General features: G+C 35.1%; 1 protein-coding gene across 23 annotated transcripts in view; it reads left to right on the top strand.

The window, feature by feature from the left end:
• Positions 1-21,164, top strand: part of CDIN1 (CDAN1 interacting nuclease 1) — a 171,275-nt gene that overhangs the window by 16,660 nt on the left and 133,451 nt on the right. For all 23 annotated transcript variants that reach the window (XR_011141553.1, XR_011141550.1, XR_011141554.1 and 20 more), the window contains exons 2-5: positions 12,933-12,978; positions 13,848-13,912; positions 17,200-17,260; positions 20,595-20,667. Coding sequence is in view for 16 of the 23 variants with exons in the window: in XM_068946332.1 (XP_068802433.1) it covers positions 12,933-12,978; positions 13,848-13,912; positions 17,200-17,260; positions 20,595-20,667 (245 nt within the window). In the remaining 7 variants the exon portion in view is untranslated. The remainder of the gene's footprint in view (positions 1-12,932; positions 12,979-13,847; positions 13,913-17,199; positions 17,261-20,594; positions 20,668-21,164) is intronic.

Here is a 21,164-nt window from a genome sequence, read left to right as displayed (position 1 = left end):
AAGTGGAGCTTGATCCATGAAGTTTTAGTAAGCATATTAAATAATACAATATGATGTGCAACGTGTCAGGTCTGATAAATTATTTTGTATAGGACATTTATACAACATATGGTGAGCTGCTATGTGAACAGCTTAATGACTAAATTATGTTAATCTTTCTTGCCATATTTACTTTTCATTTTGAAAAAATGGTGTTTTCAATTTTTTATTTTACTTTTTTGATCATGGGTAGATATAAGAAAGGTGTAGGTCATCTCGGAGAAGCTGTGACAGTGATCCAAGGTTCCTCAGCTGTGCAGTGTACATAACACAGATGTTGGGAGAGTCATCTGTCAGCTATGCCTCTCCTATGGAGTTAAAGTTCTAGAGGGAAAAGAATTCGACACAGTGCTGTCACTGTTACATTTTCACAATAGAAGAGCATGCAAATATTCAACCTCCTGCTTAGCAGTAGTGCCCTGTCTAATGTCTGTGCTGGTTAGAATAAAAAAATAGTGGGTGCATCTAGGGCTCATAGATCTGACAAAGGTCATGCTATGCTGGGCATTTGAATTGGAAATTGTCTGGACTTAGATTTTATAAAGCTCCCACTGTTGTCGGGGAAAATTTCAGCAGGGTTTTGTCCCTAGAGAGGCCTCTTAGGCCCTTTTCTGTCCTATGAATGAATTTAGATGTGAGGGTTTCTCCTGCCTTAAAACTGTTAAGTTCATTTTGCATACGTCCCCAGAGAGAAAAACTGGCAGATGCTTTTGTCTTGGAAGTGTTTAAAAGAAAACTGCAGAACAGGAACAAGGGAGAGAAGGGGCCCTGTGTGGAGTCCCAGAACATTTTGGAAATGGCCAATATGCAGTTTTCATCAGTACTAAGGCGGGGCGCAATATGGTGCCTGTAGCTCACTAGGGAATATGAATGTTGATTAAGCATACTCCCAGGCTTTGAAATCCTGAAAGCAGTGTCAGAATAATGGATGTTGAGCAAATGTCAAGCATTTGTTAATTTCTCTGTTATTTGGAGTTTATCTACCATGATCAATCAAATAAACTAGTGCTTCTCTGTTGTGGCATGTGTCATTGATATGGTGATTAGGTAGCTAGAGAGGCCTTCTGCCTTTTTTACAGGTAACACTTTACATGTGAACAGCCGTAACTTTAAGTTAAAGATTTGTTTCTGATTGGTTTAGTGGAAAGTGGTACATTAACAAAATACTTTAGGGTACCACAAGAAAATAGTATTTGCATATTTGCTGTGCTAAAAATTAATTTAATTCCACTTACCCATTCTGGGCATTATAGCTTTGCTGTTGCGCGGAAAGAGAAATTACTTCTAAATGAAAGTTGATAGAAGAAACATTTATTTTTAAAAGAAGTTTGAAAACAGAGGGTATCTGAATGTCTCTATTTTTTTCCACCCCAAGTCAGTATTAGATCATGGGTTAGTCCTTCTCCCCTTTAAGTCTTTTGGTTTCTATAAAATAGGTCATGACATCCCTATTTTTGCTTGGGAAATAGATTCAGATGCCCTTTATTTAAAAGTGGAGGGGGTGAATCTTTCACTCTTGTGTAAGAATATGCATGCCTTTCTAAGGGTATGTCAGAGGAAGTTGTTAGTTACTGAGTAACATACACAAATGTAAACAGTCCAATTCAAAATATTTTTCTCTCCAACTTCTCAATTTCCACTGTCTCTTTGTACCCTAGTTCTGCTAACTTGTCCTTTCTTAGGAGTTTTATCACGTATCAAGGCCTGATATTTAAATGTAAAAAAAACTAAAAAATAATCTGAAGGAAAAAAAAGGGTACTATGGCCTTTGTTGCTATATTATAATATATAAAGAAGACTTGAAAGTGTGAGAGAACACGATTGGGGTTTTTTGGGGGGGGGGGAGAGGGGAAGGGGGGGACCTTTTTGAAAGGCCCCAAAGGATGTTAAGTGTCAAATTTCACCAATTTTTCGTGAAGTTTGGTTAGTCTCTTCTCACGATTTTTTCATGAAAAGTCTAGTCCTTATGTGCTTTAATGTAAAGACAGCGATGTATATTTTTATTATGTTTTTGACAACTCCCAGAAATTTAAGAAGTGTCGGTGAGTCATGCCATATGACTAGATGCATATTGAGATCATCCTCAGTTTATTTTAACACAGAGCAAATGTTTGGTGTTGAACTAGTTTTCCTTCTTCCTTGGTTTCCATCCATTATTTACTTGCCAACGCTGCCAAGACTAGTCAAATTTTGGTGCTTAATGGAGGTCATGCTATATGGTAAATCTATTGATTGTTTATATCAGAGATGATTCTGTTTAACTAGTGGATGGAATAGGAGTTCTGCTGGAAACCCAACCTTTTCAACTCCTTTGACAATGCAGGAAGCAAAGCATATGGCGATTGTACTGATTTCCAGAGAAGTACAAAGAACATAAAAAAAAAAAATCCTCAGGGAAGAGGAGGGAGAGAAGGGAAAATTATAATTGTAGAAGTGGAAAAGAAGGTTAGAGAAGTTTCAGGACAGAATTATTTCCCTCCTGTCAGATGTTCCCTTCATATTGTCTGACAGTGAATGTAATCGTCACAGTTCTAGGTAGACAATTTGGAGAGGGAAAAAAAAAAAAAAGGAATGCTCAAAAACTGCAATTTAGAAGGAAATCAACTGTTCCTTTTTGAATTGACCGTAAGTTATACCCTTGGGACTGCAAGTAGACTTTTTTAAATATCTACATATACAGTGTAATACCTTACAGATATAAGACAAGGCTCTGTCAGCTAGATAGGCAAGAATTATGCTGTTTTATTTTTTTAATACAAGTAGCTTTAAAATGATAAACTTTAGTACACTATTTAGGATTTAAGACTAAGTGTCTCAAGTAGACGAGATATAAATGGGTTCATTTCTTGCCTTAATTCTGTATCTTTCTCAAAAGTGGAATTAGTTTTTACACTTCTGTAATGTTCATGTTTGACAGAGTTAAAATTCTTTAAATTATATCCTGTATGGGTAACATTAGTAAGATCCTGCCTTTTTTTGAGGAATTATCAATTTTTGATTGGATTACTATACCTTTTTTTGACTTAAGGTGTTCAGTTTCGTCCTGGAGATAACTATGCAACAGTGTGTATGCTTGACACGTGATGCATGCAAATGCTAAATACAGTAGCAGCATGAGGCAAGTGTCATTAACAGTAATTTATGTAATGAAAGCCACCTGGCTGTCTTCATAATTAATTGCTTGTAAATAATAAATTTAAATATAATTTATAGTTTTCTAAATTTGATTATATATTTTTAACGGCAAATTGTTTAAGGGTGTTTGGGGATTTATTTAGTTTTGAATTGGCACAAATATGATTTTTACATACAGCCTATGTTTCTTAAACATAAAATGAATTGTCTAATTGTCTTTGAATTGCCATTTACTAACAAAAATAATTTTCTAAAGTTAAATTTCTATGTTTACAGTTTTCCCCCTCTCCGCAAATCAGGAAATTTAAGATTTTGGTTTTAAAAACTTCTCTTGACAAGTGATTTTATAGTCTTTTTTTTTTTTTCCCCCTCGGGGGGAAAAAGGAAGTGGCAGGGATAGAGTTAACCAAACAAAATGAGGCATATGAGAACACAAAATGAATGTATCAAATATTTCTTGTCCGTAATAGCTTACTAAGTGAATGTTATTTTAACATACAGACCTTGACCCTATCAAGAGGGCAGGTGCGAAAGGTGAGCTGATAAATCACTGGTTTAAACTACGTCTTGCCTGCCTTACCTGCTTTTGTTAAAGTCCATTGTTGCTGTGGCCTAGGTGCATGTTTCTTTGAACAACTGTCATCAGATAGCATTTACTTTTGTATATCTTTGCCTAATGCTGCACTGTTTAGATTGCGGTGCTAAGAGGAAGAGTTCAACCTTTTCAAATGTTTTCTGTATAACCTTAACGTTAATTAAGTTGAATTTGGTTATGTATGATGTACATTTAAATACAGCCGAAGAATAGGCAAAGATTTGCTTTTCTCGCTCTCCCTGAAACTCTGCTCTCTGCCTCTGCTTTGGGATATGTTCGCTGATGCTATATTTGCCTATTTAGAAACTTCTTACTAAGAAACTTTAAATGTAAGTAGATTAGTGAATGGATAGATCATCTGCTTATGTGTTATCACAGTGCTAGTCTCACACTTTGCTTTTTTTCTTTTTTAATTAATTTTATGAGGAACTTTATTTCTGAGCAATTTTATTGGTAGGAGAATTGGTTGAGAGGAGACTTTTAAAGAAGACCAGGAGAAGGAAGCGTAGAGAACACGTATGGAGAATACCAAGCTGAAGTTGGGAGGCCAGACTTTATAAATAGACTTTTCCTATCAGTTTCTTTTGTCAGTGAGCTCCCTGGCTAAATCACCACAGTGTACCAGAGCAGTTCTAGTGTGTGTAAGTTGTAAAGATTTTAAAGCTATGGAAGCTTTTTTTTTTGTTTGTTTGTTTTTTTGTTTAGAATGTTCATCTGAGAATTTAGTATGAGGTTTTAGCATTGACCTTGTGTTTCTCAACTCTCTTGGGTTGGATATTTTTATTTGAATATCATTTGTTTCTGTATTACACCTGCAGTATTTCCCAGCTTCAAAATTAAACCTTACAAAATAGTTATATATACACTCATAGTAAGAGGCTTCATTTGAAACATTGATGAAAGAGTAATTACTTCCAAGGGTCTTGTAAGTATGTGTTTGGCATTTAGGTATGTTTCAGACATTCATGCAAAAAGCACAGAGCTCTCTCTGAAATAAAGTATTAGAACAATATTTCAGGCAAATTACTGTCTATTTTCTATATTTACTTACTAAGATCATAAGACCAGCAAGTAGTTTATTTGCAAGGGGAAACATCACTCATCTATGCCTGTGTTTTCAGAATTCCATTTTTAATTGCAGTATTTATTGTTGTTTTTCCACTCTCAGTGTGGTGCTGTTCCTCTCGCCATATGCAGGTATATGCAGTTGCCAAACTTGCACCTTCTTATGACTTACCATTTTCATCTGGGGGACTTGATCAGAAATACTTTGTAAGAGTTAGATATTGCTTATTTTGGGTTACCCTTATGTTACTGCTGCCCAAAGTGTTTTTTGTGAAAGAAGACGGAAATTAGTTCTGCAGGAATGCTAACATTATTTTGTGATCATTGTCCTTATTAATAATTTGTATTCACCTCTGTTTTTTTATTTTCTTTACATGTCTCATACAGATTGTTCACAGTCTGCAGTTGTCTGAAAATGTATTGGCTATTACAAAAGACACCAAAAAAATGAGGTGTCTGCAGAAAGAATTGGTGCCCTGTTCTTAAAGGAACTTCTAAGTCTTTCTAAATGAAAAATCATTCGAACAGTATCTAATACTGGCAATTTTCCTCTGTCTGCTGCTAGAACTTATTGGCCAACCAGGTCAGACATTATTAAAGTTCAAGTGGCCCAGTGGGAAAAGTAATGGCCTTCTGCTACTATGAATTTTAAATGCTGCCATTTCTATGTATTGCACCATCATCTGTTCTTGCACATCACTAAATTGTATAGAAGTTGCGAAACCAGCCAGTGTCAAGGTCATAGAAGTGATGACTCTTCTCAAGTAGCCTTCTCAGAGCTTTATCATGCAGTTATCCTCATAATCCTGGATATAGGCAGCAAAGTTGTATGTACATACATGCATTTAACCTTTTTGTTATTATTGCATCATGTAAGCCTGCAATGCAGGAAGTCTTTTTTCCTCAGCGTCTTTATTTTTGGCCTCTACCTAGTCTGTCCTACTGAAAGTACAAAGTCTGCTTTATGTTTGATGCATTTAGTAAGTGTTTCGTATTTAGAAGTACTTTATAAAAATTCTTTTGAGGTGAGCTTTTGTACAGTTTAATGAACAGTTGATATTGTTGTACAGTTGATATTGGTGAATTTCAAAATTGATTAGTGCTATAGTTCTGCAAATGACTGGGCTTGAATTTTGTCTTGATTTTAAATTTGATGGCACTAATTCTGAAATAAGTCTATTAACCCTGCAGCAGATTCTTCTTGTCATATATCTAGAATTTTAATAGTATTAATGTATTTGTAATGGGAGTTTTTTTGCCAACAGCACTGTCCTGGTTTTCTAGTTCCCCGAGTAGTATCTACTGATGATGTTTCATTGTATGGAAGGCTTCTTATGCAGAGACAATACAACTGTTTTTGCATCAGAAACTTGAACCGATATAACTGGAAAACTGTAACACTGGAAGATACCTGTTTTAGAGAAGGTGCAGTGTTGTAACTAAAGACTTTTATGTGACTTAGTTACCCCGATTCAAATCCTTAATTTAGACACATATGTTGACTTAGTTTAAATTGGTAATTCACTGACTTCCGATAAATCAGTGTTAGATTTGGGAATGATAGAGTACAAATGTATACTGAGACAATAATTTTCTTTTTGTTAATTTACATTCTTTGAAGTGGCTACAAGCATATTAAACCTGTAGAAAAGATTTTAATATTAAAAGCTGCAGTGAAGAGAGATCAAAGCCCTAACTTTATTCCAGAGGCCCATGACTCTCCCTCCCTCATTCCATGTTCTTCAGTTTTACTAGGTCTTTGTTATTCCTGAGCCTTGCTAGAGCTGTGTCTCAAGTGGAACCATTCAGAGTCTTAAGAAGCTTTTTCCCCAACCGGACAATCCTGACACTTGGAAGAAATTCTGAGAATTAGCTAGTTGTGGGCTCCTGTCATGTAAGAAGTTCACTATCAGAGTGATTTCAGTTGATTTACAGGCATAACTTTATTGCTTGTTAGCCTACATCCTGCAGTTCTGGGAAGCCACAGAAGCTTTACACAGCTGTGCATGTGTCGCCCATTTGAGCCGATGCTGCTAGAGCTGTTTGAATTCTGTTATTGACAGAGTTTTTAGAAATCGAGAGAGGACTGGTTAGCATGTGATGAACAGTATGGAAACACAGCTTTCTTAGCCATCTTTGTTCCAACGAATTCACAGTCCAGAAGATGAGACTTAAAAGGTTGTTCACGTTTGTCTCACATGTTTGATGATGCAATTGGAAAACTGTATTTGAGACACACATTGCAGCATTATTAGAATAGCTGTGAGGCTTCCCTTTCATCCCCTGCTATTTAAATTAGTCAGATAGGTATATTTCTTTCTTCATATAGATTTTTAATTCAGCGTGGTAGTACCACACAGTAGTTCTAACCCTAAGTTTTATTACTTATATTTTAAAGATAAATATCACATTCTCCCCATGCTTGAATTCCTACAGTAAGCGAGATGCACTGTAGTATGCGCTTTGAAGACCAGTTTGACACTGCCGCTTTGGCATTTTACACGTAATGACTTCTGAATTTTGGAAATGCAGCCTTCACCCCGCCTTCTCCTTTTTGTGTTTTTATCTCCTAGGTTAGGTTTTTAACTAATATCTTTATCATCTTAATGAGTGGAATGATCCATTTTGTAAAAAGGAAGCAACATTCTTTGTAGATTTCATTTGTTAAGAGGAAAACATTGAAACTATCACATTTTTTTTTCAGTTTGTCACATGAAAATGCTTTCTTTTTCCCCTAACACTTTATCATTGTCTCATGATGCACTTTACTTTCTCCCAACTTGTCTCCAGTTGTGTGAATAGTTACTAGATTAAATACCGCAGTTCATATTTACTTTTGATGTTTTTTACAGATCTCTCTAGATGTTCTTCCTATGTACCATGGTAAAACACATGAAATGCAAAGCTGAATTTTTCATCTTTCTATCTTAGGCAAAAAGTGGGGAATTAAAGATGGAGAAAAGAAAATGTTGCCATTTTAACCTGAAGGGATGAAACAAGTGGAAACTTATTTTTATACCTAGAATTTTGATTTTTTTTTAGAAATCTCAGAAAATGAAGTGGGAAAACATAAGTTTTGTCTTATCCCTAAAGGGTTCATTATTTGAAAGAACTTGGGATAACATAATAGTTACTGAAGCTGTCATGTTTGGATTTTCTCCTGGTGAGGCTGTAGTAAACAGCAAAAGATTAAGTTGGACAGCACCCCAGATCTTGGTGAGATATGCAAGTGTGCTTTGCTGAGAAGACAATCTGATACAAAGAAAAATCTTTTGGTCTTACTAGCAGCTTCTTGGCCAGAGCTTTACATCAGATCTTAGTTATGAAGCACTAATCTGCATCAGCATATTATCTGTTGCAAGTTTAAATACGAATACTCACTGCAGCCAAAATATTTCTGGAGTACTGTCCAGTGATGTTAACAAGTAGAAAAATTTTCTTTCCCCTCTTCCAAATTCAGGCATTCCCTAGAAGAAAATGTTCTATTTTTACATATTAAGCGACCAAAAGGAATATTACCTCTCCAGCAGCAGACTTGCAGTTGTCTTTTTAGCCTGTTCTGGTCAGACTTGGACATCCCATTCTAAATGTGGATGGATTTTAGTATCTATCATGCCATGCTTTATATTAAAAGCAAATTTTTATACCTTTATATCATTTGGAACCCATAAACAATATTTCAGTTTTTTTAAAAAAGAGTTATTTTCCTTAAACAAGATTTGGGCATTTTGTAATGCTGGGTAGTTTTTAGATTTCATTCTGTGTTCTGCAGAAGACCAGTGCTGTAGACAAGAGCACAAACTGCATCAGGCGTGCAGGTGGAAGTATGCCACCAACGTCAACACAAAGCAACAAAAGGTAGATTGGTTCATTGTGGATGCTGTTGTACAAGAAAATGAGGATATTTCAAGAGCAAGGCTAGTAGCTTTGAACAGAGTCCTGGGAGTTAGATCCGTCAGCATCTGGAATTGCAGAAGAAAATATTTCCATGATAGTAGTTGTTAGAGAACTAAAGAGGAAAGCTTGCTTATTTTCCTGGAAAATACATTCAGTTCTATGAGAGATGAATAACAACTTAATTTATTGATTATTTAAACTAGGCAGCACTCACTTTTTTTTTTTTTCTTAAAGAAAATCAACAAATCCGTACTTTGCCTCTACAGTGAGTGTCGGACCAAAGAGCTTATTTGAAAGAAACAAATCTATTCTATTCCTAGCCTTCCAGTAAGCCATGTGACTCACTAGGAAATTTATTCTTTAAGAGGCAATGATACAACACTCAGTTACTTTGAATAAAAGCTATTTTCAGTGGTATTTGTTAGGGTATTTGTTTTCGTGGGTTATCTCATCTATATTAATTTATGTGCCTATTCGCAGCTTTGAAATCATGAGCAGAAGCATTAGAGGAAGGATGGAGCTCTAGGAATTTGGCTGTTTCTGTGGGAGTCATAATAATTTACATATCAGTATCCCCGACTGCCAGTATCAGCTGTTGCAATCGTTTCTTTTCATGCTATGCCTTGCAGTGTTGATGCCTATCCATAGCTAATGTCCTTTCTCCAAGCACACACAACCATCTTTTCCAGCACTTTCTGAAACCAGGATGTTTCAGTTTTGCTGTCAGAGGCATCTTCTAATAGGTATTCCAACTCTGTTTTGAGGAGCTATCTCACTTTGCCAGGAAATTGAATTTATCTGCTGTGGCAAGGAAACACTGAGTTGGAGATAAGTGATTTTAGGGGTGAACAGGGGAACTGTGTTAACTAGAAAAAACATGGAAGCAACCGTGCGTAGATATACATCCACCTCTGTTGGGGAAGGAGAGAAATTCTCCTGGTGGAAGGACTGAAATTCTTTGAATGGTACTATTGAAATAGTTCTTTTTGTCGTGTTCTTATTGTTCTTACGCTGTAGTCCAATATATATCCAATTTGTTCAGTTACTGGACTGTACTTTCTAGTATTTGTGTCCTAAATGATGTGAAGTGTTGGGAACACGGAAGACTAAACTGAAATAGAGAGAAAGGAAAAATTAAGCAAAGGAACAAAAAAAATGGACAAGAAGAATCCAGTCTATGAATAAAAAGATAATGGTTTTCAGTCTTATTGATATGTCAGTAAGCATAATGGTACAGTAAGTACAGTAATCTTACAGGGAACAGCCTAAAAAATACAATGTAGGTGTATATACAAAAAATCAAAAAATCAATGGGAAAGAACTCAAACAAGACAAGGTATAGCAACCAAGACATATGGAATATTATAAGACTGGGAAGGGGAGAGATAATCAAGGTATAGGGAAAAATAATCAAGATATGAGGAAGGAGAAAGGATTTGATTATATTTTTAAAAAGTAGTCTTTTAAAAGTTTCTTTGTTTAATCAGATTGTATTCATAATTTCGTATTATTAACAAGGAGTTGATTTAAGTCTTCTCCCTAGAATGTTCTTACATTATGCAAGGTAGCTTCCCCTTCCACCTGGGAAATTAAAATCTTAGAAAGCCCAGCATTTTTATCATGATTTACTTGTCTTTTTTTTTCTTTAGGATCTGGGCGGGATTTGTGGAACAAAATAAAATCTTTACCATTTTGTACTCCTTTCCGTTTCTGTTGTGATTGACCAAACACTGTCTTTCACATCAGTCACTTCTCCTGATTTGGAATTTGAGTGTCATGTTTGACCCCAAATGCCCTAGGTTGTTTTTATATATCTCTTGTATTCAAACCTTGCTGAAATTTCCTTTGTGATATCTCCAAGGTCCACCAAGTACATGCTCTATATCCATATACACTAGCAAAAATGTTTGCTATTTGGCACCTTAATTATCGCAGTTTCCTCACTTCTGACTTTTGTGATATTCATTTGCCTTTCTTCAAGTCAATTCAAGATGCTTGTCTAGAACAGGTCATCCTGACATAGTCAGCTGTGTTTATCCACAAATTTTCCTGTACCATCACTTTCTGAATCTTTCCATAAACTGTCAAGGTCAAATTTCTAGTTTTTTAGCTTTTAAAAAAATCTTTTAATATAAAATCTTGCTTTTTTTTATGGTTTATGCCTCACTCCTAAATCATCTCGAGTTACTTGTCCGTTCCTCCAAAGGGTATGTTTGTGCTTTCGTTAACATTCTGTCCGTACTGTCCTTCAGAAATCCAGTTAAATGCTGTTCTGTTTTGTTTCTTCAAATCTCTCCTCCATATTCATTTCTACCATTATGACCATGTAAATCTGCCAGATAATTATAGTTACGTGGAGAGCCGTTAGGGGGCCATTTATAGCCTTCTTATTTATAGCTTACCAATTTTTTTTAAATTCATCAACCTGAAATAACTTAGCCTTGCATATATATATAGCCTGTGTAAGTATATAATCTTAATTTTTTTCCTTTGTTCACCTTTTGATTATTGCGTGTGCATGATAAGGCTTCTCATAACTGGATGATGCACCTTTTGGGGAGACATGATAGTTCATCTCTTCTGACCTCCGTGTCAAATGATGTATATTTCAAAATATTTAAAATGTTGGCTATATAGTAATGTATTTTTTGTAATCTGTTAGTTTAGTAAATCTGTATATTAGTAGAATGGTTTATATTGCTATCATTTTTTTCTACAATTTTAACAGTAAGTGAGTACTCAGGGTGGATACTTTTGTGTTTAAAATACTGGAGATCAAGGCTCAGCGTACTGCTGTCACTGCTTAGCCAGAGTACAGTGTTGCGGCAGAGATACCGGAAGCACAGATGTGGAATCAAAATACCCCAAGCTAATCAGCACTTTATATAGTGTTGCATTAATCTAGTTACTGTGTTCTTAATGCTTCAACTAGTTAGTTTAGAGGTAACTGCTCCTGTATTGTGTTGCATGGACGTACCTTCTGTTTAACCTCGAGCAAACCATTTAGTTGTTCTGTGTCTCAGTTTTCAAAACGGGAGTAAGACTTCCTTATCTTAAAATAGTGTTTGAGGTGTGAAAATTACAAGGAGAAGAGCCGTGTAAGTATGTAGAAAACAGTTACTTTTATAGACGAGTCATCAGTGAAAATATGATGTGATACAGATGTTAAATTCACATCCAAGAGAAATAGCCGAAGAGCAAGACTTCTGACAGTGCTGAATATTTGAACTACCTATATTATGCCTAAGTAGGTACGTCCATGAAAGGAAGAATGTTAATTATTCATAATGCCTTGCTGTACCGTAAAACTCAATTTATTGAGACGATAATTTGTTCAAGTTGCATCTGGTAGGAAAATATATCAGCAGTAAGTAATTGTATTCAGGATGTGATGTGGTAGATATATGCACTGAGGACAACTGAAAACAGTAGCAGCGTGGTATTGATTGCCTTTTAGAGGGAGAAAAATCTTGTCCCGTTTCTAAATGTTAACAATTTAGAGAGAAAAAACTCCCACTTGGGAAAAATGTTTTCCAGGTTGCTTCATTGCCAGGTGTTTGACATTGAGTTGAGCCTTAGATGAATGAAGCTTATGGCAGCTTTTGGAAATGACCGACTCTGGGGAATCTCAGCTTCCTGCTGTGAAAGTTTCTATTTTCAAAGCACATCAGTTTCAGTGGGAATGTTCCAGTGGTCCCATATGCTACTTCTGACAGAGAGCGAAGTTTTTACTCTGAATATGAGACAGCTACTGAAGAGGTTCCCTTGCTGTTAACAAAATGAATTTCAATGTGTTGCCAGTGAACAAGCGGCATGTTCCCAACTGCTAATGGAATTTAACTCTATCAGTTATTAATGGAAATTCTGCTTTGTTTTCCTTTTTACGATGTCCCTTTTAACTCCAGTACCTGCTACTGATATGACTTTGTGGGTTCTGAAGCTGAGAAAGAATCACCCGAACAGTATGCTAGTTTGCTTTGAAACTCTTGCTATATTTTCCTCCCCTCCCTCATACGCGCTCTCCTTGACCTAGCAGCAGGAAGCCTTTGTCTGAGGTGTTCATCTGGAACAACTTTTCCACACTTGTTTTCATGTTCTGTTAGATTACAGGGCAGCAGGCCTACCTTTGAAGCTCCCTTCTCTTTTGTTTCTTTGCAGTGCACTCCAGTAATTAACTTTGTCCTTCTTTTATTTGTTCCAGTCAATCGCAGTCCACTCTGCTGAGCATCTTCTCCCAGGAGTACCAGGTTAGAAGTTTTCTCCTTTGTGAGGGTTGACAGGTGCCTAATTGAATGATGAATGTCCCTTTATTTCTTTGTAATTGAACTGCCAGCTTTCTGATTGGTTTGGAGGATGTTCCCTTTTCCACATCAAGCACCGCCTGAGTCTCAGTGGATGGCTGCCAAGCCTACCCATCCATCTGTCTAATAACATCTAGCCTTTGCTTATTTGGTGGACCTGTAATAAATTATGCTAAACCATTATTATTCTGACAATAATAATTTCCCTGTGTTGCGTGGTTCCATGTGCTAAATGTTTGCTGACTTGCACTGTCAGTGCTGCTTTCCATTGCTGACAGAGATGATGATAAATGACCATAGCCGGAGTGGCAGAAGGCAAGAGAGGCAGAAAATGGAGTCATTTATCATGAGATGACAGGTGTCAGTCAAGTGGCAAGTCTCTATGGAATTACTTTTTGTAGTTTTTCAAATAAGTTGTTTTTAAGCAATGTTCTTCCTGGTTAAAAATGCCAATTGAATTGTAAAACCAGAGTACACCAGACTTAGATGGAATTGAATTGAGGGAAAATTAATACAAAGGTTGAAAGAGAGAACAAGTTTTTCTTTGCCCTCTGCAGCCTTCAGTAAACTTATTTGGATTCAATTCTTGTGACCTTACTGGCTTTTACATATATGGTGCATTGCAGTACGGTCTGAAGACATTCAATTCAGTAGGTAGATTAAACATCATTTCATATAGAATTCTAAAAATATAATTCAGTTTATATATCAAAGTGTGGCTAAGAAACCTGTGTTTGGACGGTCGTGATTTCTGTGTTTTGATCTGTGACATGTTTGTAAGACTCTTGATTTGTTTTTCTTTCTTTTTTCTCTAGAAACAAGTGAAAAGAACACACGCCAAGCATCACACTGCTGAGGCTGTTGAAACTTACTACCAAAGGTATGACCTCCCCACCCCAGTAAAGTGTATCATCATAGCTACTAATTGTTATGATAATTATAAGTAAGTTAGCTTATTAAGCTGATTTTCTATAAATATAGATCAGCAATTTGGGATGAGGGTTACAGAAAGGCTCCACTAAAGACGATTTTCAGTGAAAAGGCAAAAATTGTGCAGCTTTGTTCGGTCTGATCAAGAGGGTTTTTTCTTCCTTGGCGTTAAGTCAAGATAGCAAAATATTTTTTCTTACAGTGCATGTGATAGAAATCCTGAGATTGCAAACTGTAGGCAATATATAATGAATTCTATGTCAAGACTAATTCTAATGATAAATTCCTTAAAGTGAGGGAGCTTGCTTTGTTGCAGGTGCTTGTATTTTTAAAATAACGTTTGTGTTACGTTACAAAAAGTTGCATATTAAATTAGTATGTTACCAGTTAAAGCATTAATTATTAGATCACTCCTGTTTTATCAACAGAAGTGTCAGAAATAGCTTTTAAGGAGGAATGAAAGCCTTTAATGTCATTTTACAATATTTTACAATTTTGTGCGTCTTGAGCTAATAAATTGTAATTGCTACACCTTATAGTTTGTCGGTTAGTTCTATAGGCTTTTCTTAAAAATATTGCAATGACATAATTGGGGCATACTGATAACGGGTAGAGATATACAATTAAAATATTACTTTGTAGGCTGACATATCTGAAGAGGTTGCATGGCAAGTGAGATCATACTTATGATTATAGATATATGATATTTATGCTTAATATTAATCTTTATGAATCGGGAAAATAAACAAAAAGCCTTCATTTGTAAACATTTAAGTGCTCTCAGTGATTCCACCGAGTCGTATATTTAAAACCCAAAGATAATCTGATTATATTAGGCACCAGTGTAGAAAATCTAGTGTGAATTCTGCTTTTTTGGGGCTTCCTTTTCTTTTCTTAATGGATGTATTGCTGTATTAAAAAAACCGACCAGATCTTGTTTCACTTTTCCCAGAGTTGATTCTTATTTAGGAAGAACATTGGTTTAAAAATTTGTTGTGTTAGTATTGCATATATATGACCGTTATTTCTAATTGCTTTTCACTTACATGGTTTTAGTAAAGTAACCTATGTTAGTTGTAACTGCTACATAAATAACTCTTTTCTTAGAACACGTGTAAATCAGCTAAACCACTTTTATGATAAATGTATTACTAGCTCCAACAACTTAAACCCAAAACGTGGAACCAAATTTTGCTTTATGCAAAGTAATAGTTGTGTGGGTGTCAGTAAGTTTGTAGGTATGATTGTTTGGCTCACATCGGGTAGGCAGATTTCGTCTCCTGTCCCCTTCTGTACTGTCTGAAGTATGATGGTAGTACATAACTAATGCATTATGTATGAAGCTATATGGTTATGATAGGAAGAATCATTCTTCATGCTATTTCTAGGCATTTCATATTGCAGATGTTCTAACATGGCTGAATAGAATGCACATGTTCTAAAATCAGAGATGTTCTGGTTAATAGTTAGAAAACTCATCTCCATCCTGTTTTAGTAGATTTACTGTGTGGTATGTTATGTAAGTGAAAGGGGCAGACTACTTGAGTCAGAAGGCCGTTTAACGTGCTACAAGCACAAACCTGACAAACACATCTTCTCCACTACTCTTTTCCACCATCCATCTTACCACTGTAAACCCTCAATGTGTGTGGTAGGTTTCCTCCTGTCCCACCTACATGCAAGAAGATTGTAGTGCTTCTATTGCTTTGCTATGTCAGAAACTCTACCTATTTTGGAAGGTATCATTTCCAGTGGTCCCTGCTGGGAGCCCATAGAAGTGCAGTTGAGTGAGTCTCCTCTGCTGAGACTTGTCTTAGATGTGGGCAAACACAGAGGCAACTTACCAGAAAGATCAGCAAGCTTTCCAGAACAATAACACGAGCAGCATGTGAAGCCGGTCATTCCATAATGCACCGCCAGTAGCATTAGAAATACCTGACAGTAAATTACTCCATTGTCAGCTGTAGCTTTGAGGTTTAATCAGCTAGATGCATATTTTAGAACATTAGTGTCAAGTAAATCTCCCTGGTTAGGTATTTTGTTTATGAACTCTAATTTTTCCCACCAGTGTAAGTTTTCAAGTGTTTAAATATACACGAGGCATCTTGTTTTGTGTTGTTTTGCATACAATTGAAAATATTTTACAGTAATAATTAATCATTGAGCTTTGGAATAATTTGAAAACAAAAAGCCTCCTCTGCAAAAGTTATATGTAGATGGTGTTACACCCATTTCACAGAAAGGTAAAATGATAGAAATTTATAATACCCCTAAAGAATGAACAGAAGGATGGCTTCTGGTAGATAGGTAATGATAGAGCTAAAAGGACTGTAGTCTTCTAAAGATGTCACGCTTGCTATATGTCTTGCTAACAGCTTGCTGTATCACTGTGGATAGGATAGACTAACAGGCTCAAATGTTGGTAAAATACTGTTCTTTTCCAGATGGCTACAAAGCACAAAGTGACTTCTAATAATATAGCTTCTTCCCATAAACTCCTGAAAGCATGTTTTAGGCATTATTGAAACTTAAACATCAAAAAGTGAAAGTAATAGAGAGGAGGAAGGCAGTATTGTGTGAGGTGATTGTCAGAAGTATCACCATGTATCGGTATTGGTCTGATACCCTTTACTGGAAACTTTTCGCCTTTGCCATTGATAGGATAATGACTTTCCTCTTCATAGGATTTTAAATAGTTCTTTTAACTTTCCCTTTAGAATATTTATTTGATTGTTAGGCTCTGATTTCAGTGAAGTAAGCCTTTATTGTTTAAACTGCTACCTAGTTGATAACATCTGTGATTAAATTTGTGAATTTGTGGTTTTGTGCATAGTAGTGAATGGAATAGGCTGTGGTTTGTGCCCGTGTAGTTGAAGGCCATGTGTAACCCAAAATCTTTACTGTAAATAATAGGAATTTCTTGTCTGTTAGGCGTCTTTAAATAATGAAGATATAATTATTTGTGTGGCATTAAGCCAAAAATTTTTGATAGAGTTTTCTTAATTTATTATTTATGGTTTCATCAATGACTTAATTGAGATTGATGTATCTTGCAGATGAGTGGGAAATAACCCTGGATAATTAGTGATTGTTTAAAATACTTATTTCTCAAAAGATTTCCTGTTAAATACTGTACTGGAGTATTTTCCTCCAAGTGAGAGATTAACAGGAGATACTCACGATTATAGGCTGGCCTTTTCTTGCCACTGCAAAATCACTTGGCTTTGTCTTGTCTAGGTACCTGAATGGGGTGATGAAAAATGCAGCTGCCCCTGTGTTACTGGAGCTGGCCAATGAGGTAATCATCTTTACTTTTTTCTTTAATCTTCCAGTGTAAAACCTAAGGGGCATATCTATAGTGACTTTACTGAGAAATGTAATTAACCTAAAAAAATGGTTTCAAGGCACATTAGACATTTAAAATTGTTCCCCAGTCTGTTAGTACTTAAAATAATTAGACAAAGAGCCCCATTTATTAATAAATCAGTTAATGTAATTAGTCTCTTAACTTCAAGGCAAATGTGTAAGAGACTCTCTGAATTTGTATTTTGCAGGAAATTTTAGAGAAACTAAATAAGATAAGTACTCTTTAACACACAGATTTATTAAAAATTCTCAGATTGATGAAATGGAGTTACATCGGATTTACCTGTTGTTGTTGTCTCCTTGTTTTTTAAATAATAAAACCCATCTAAGATTTTTTTGTAATAGGAAGAGTTAAAACAGTTCATTTTCCTAACTCCTTTTAATTCATTTTGTACAGATTAGAGAATGGCTAATGAAAACTGCTTAATATAAAGCAATTAAGCAGAATAAATTCCTCAGTATAGCCATTTCATAGAAAAGTTAGTGTATGAGAAGATCGGTGCACTCGCTGTTACAGTCTGACAGTAATTTGTCAGGAATGTTTATTAACTAGAATATGAATCTGCTTTGGAATGCAAGGAGTTATTTGCATTAAAAAGTACTCTCTAGAATACTGCCTTAAAAGAAGATGCAAAAAGTTTGTAATAGTGACTGTGAGCATCCTAGGAAAAAAAAAAAAAGAAATATCTACCCCTAAAAGTCTGAAATATTTATTTACAATAATAATAGCAATATAGTATCTGATACAAGTTGGAACTGCTTGTGCAACCCTCAGAGGGATAGAATGAAATGTATGCTGTTTCGTGTTGCATTTTAATAGAAAACATAGGAGGAAGGCAGAAAATGGGTGTTTTCATTAAAAATGATATGACACTATGAACATTAAGTGTTGCAATAGCAGCAAGTTCTACATGTTATATTAGTAAGAAGGAGTAGTTTCTCTCCTGTGTACAGTCATGCAGCCAACAAATGAGTAATTACCTATCAGTTGTTAGAAGGTTTTAATGGTCTATGAAGTGTCTACATATCCTGATCATACAGTAAACATAGATAAAGGATTTATTTCATGTTAGTGGCAATGTGTAGCTTTTTACCATTTCTGAAAATAGTAAGTCTCTAAGCATATTCTGTTGTCAGTATTTTACATAAAGAAGTACTTATTAAGAATTTAGGCAAACAACACGATTCATGATATATAATGCCCATATTGTATGGGAATAGTCATAAAAATATTTCAAGCACAAAGTAATATATCTGTTACTGGTTCTTGTTTGTATATTTTTTTTGTACCCATGACGTTCCCAATGATTTAGAGATGATGCGTATAATCTGACTTCAGTGAACATGTCTTTGTTTATATTACGCTAATGCATCTTTGCAATTCAGATCAAAGATTTCTGCAGTTCAGAAATAAATAAAAATTAAATCAGAGAGAAAGGGAAGATATTTAAAGAACTTATCTGCTTCTGACTTCATAGTCATAGGTATATAAGAAAGGCAATGCATTTTGTGACTGCTGCCTAATGCATTAGGGAAATGTGGCAATAACCAGCACCAGATTACTGCTTCCAAACAATCAAGCTGCCATTTTTATATGATACTTAATATTTAAATGACATACTCTTGCATCTGCTGACAATTGATGTAATGGTAATACTTTATGAGTCAATATATATTTAATCAGTGGAAACTGTAAAAATTGATGAGAAATATATAACATACGTGCATTACAGTGTGTAGCAGCTTTGTTAAATAGGAACAGCTCCATATTATTGAGTTTGTTTGGGGTTTTTTTGAGGATATGTGAGACTACTTTTAAATTTTTTTTCAAATTTCATTTGCCAACTTTGTCACATTGTTTGCATAGTGCAAAAGGACTAAAATAAATCTCATTTTTGTTACATAGGAATAATAAAATTAGTCATTATTCTCTTCATACAAATATTTTCAAGTGAGATTTGAAGCCCTATGAATTTTACTTACATGCTAAATTCTGACATGAAGCATGATGGCCCTGTTTCAAAGAAAGATGGACAGATGATTAATATGAAAATTAGGGAGATGCAAGTACCTGAACTAATAAGGTAGTCCTTATTCAGCCTGGACTACCTTCAGTAATTTCACCATTTTTCATGTGTCAGCTCTGATGTGGGTTACTGGAAATAAGCAGCTCTGTGGAAAGCATTTCTCTCTACTTGGGGAATTTAAGGGCATCCAAGTACATACATACTTGGGGAAAAAAAACATATATACAACGGAAGCAAGCTTTTTTTGTTTAGTTATTAAATCAAGATAAAATTTTTGTATGAATATTGAACTTGAAAACCTGTCAAGAAAAATTCATTGTGGTGATGTATGAACAAGGTTAATATTCTGATTCACCAAAGTAATGTTATAATGATATCTAAAAAGCTGTTGTAATTTCAGGTAGAACTACACCATATATTTTCCATAAATATAAAAAATACTAAAATAGAGGAATGGCTATGTAAAAAGGAAAACATAAACTCTAAAGAAATTTTGATCAAGCCCAAAACACAAGTGCCTCTGTTAGATCTGTTACTTTTACTCAGCAAAACTAAGGAAGGTCTGCTGATGATATTAAGGAAATATGGTACTTGATGGGTGCCATATTTATGAGTACTTACAGCAAAGTATCTCTGCTTCTTTTCCTTGACGGGTAACCTTACAGAAAGGGTTCTGCTGCCGTCTTTTACCAGGAGCAGTTCAAATACAAAATATGTATATTAATTTGTATTACGTACAATACATACTGTGATTAATAGTTTAAATTTTTATACCAATGTTATTTACTTACAAGGAATATCACTAGTCATGTTATTAAATTCTAATAAATTCAGGTATTTGTCCATTTCCTACTTGTTTTATTTCAACTATATGTATTACACTGCAAACAAAAACAATGTAAACATAGATAGATGCTTCTTTTTTGTAGTATGTGAAAAGAAGCTCAGATCAACATATTTAATTACTTTTCCTCAATGAGAGGGGAAAGTGGTACTGCATTTATCTGCACAAATACAGGAAAATGTTAGGTGCTCACGTGAATTTTGGTTTTCCACTGGGTACTGTGGATTGTCATCAAACGTTTGATACGAATAGTTGAGCTTAATAATTGAGAAAAGCTAGTAGTGTTTCATATTAATGCACTTTATTTGAAATGTACAAAGAAATTTTGGTGCTGACAAAATGTGTGTCTAAATGTAATTGGGTCTTGAAATTCTTTTTATTTTTGTTATGGTAAGGTGGACTTTGCCCCATCATTGATGGCTCGCATTGTATTAGAAAGATTTCTGCAAGAACAAGAACAAGGCATCCGTAAGTAATTTTGTTGTGTTTTTCCTTTTGTGTTTTTTTTTTTTAATTTTAGGATTTTTTTGTTTCAGCTTTTCTCCTGACAATAGCATAAAGATAATTGACGTAGCATTGCAAGTGAGCTAATGAGGGCCACGTTTTAAGGCTGGTATCTTGAACAACTAATGATAGTTAAAATTCATTTTAAAAGACCACCCACAATTTAATACTACCTAGGTGATTGTTTTCTTTTTCCCTTTTTAGATTTTCAGAGTATCTGTCTTTTCAGAAAAATAAAGTATATGGGGCTCCTAGTACACTTACATATTTAAAACTGCATATTTTAAAAGTCAATAGTTACCAAGAATAAGCCTTAAAAATAAACCTAAGCCACTTTTTAATTCTGCAGCATTGGGGGAATATTGCTGCTAAATGCAAAAGTGAGTTAAACTGGTCTGAGTACAAGGGAAAAAAAATGAAAGAAAAGAAAAGAATAGAGCTACAGGAGGAGGTTCAAGCCT

Source organism: Struthio camelus, chromosome 5 (assembly GCF_040807025.1).
Source record: "Struthio camelus isolate bStrCam1 chromosome 5, bStrCam1.hap1, whole genome shotgun sequence".
NCBI lineage: Eukaryota > Metazoa > Chordata > Aves > Struthioniformes > Struthionidae > Struthio > Struthio camelus.
The sequence above is the reverse complement of the archived record's forward strand: the minus strand, read 5'-3'. Positions and strand labels throughout refer to the sequence as shown.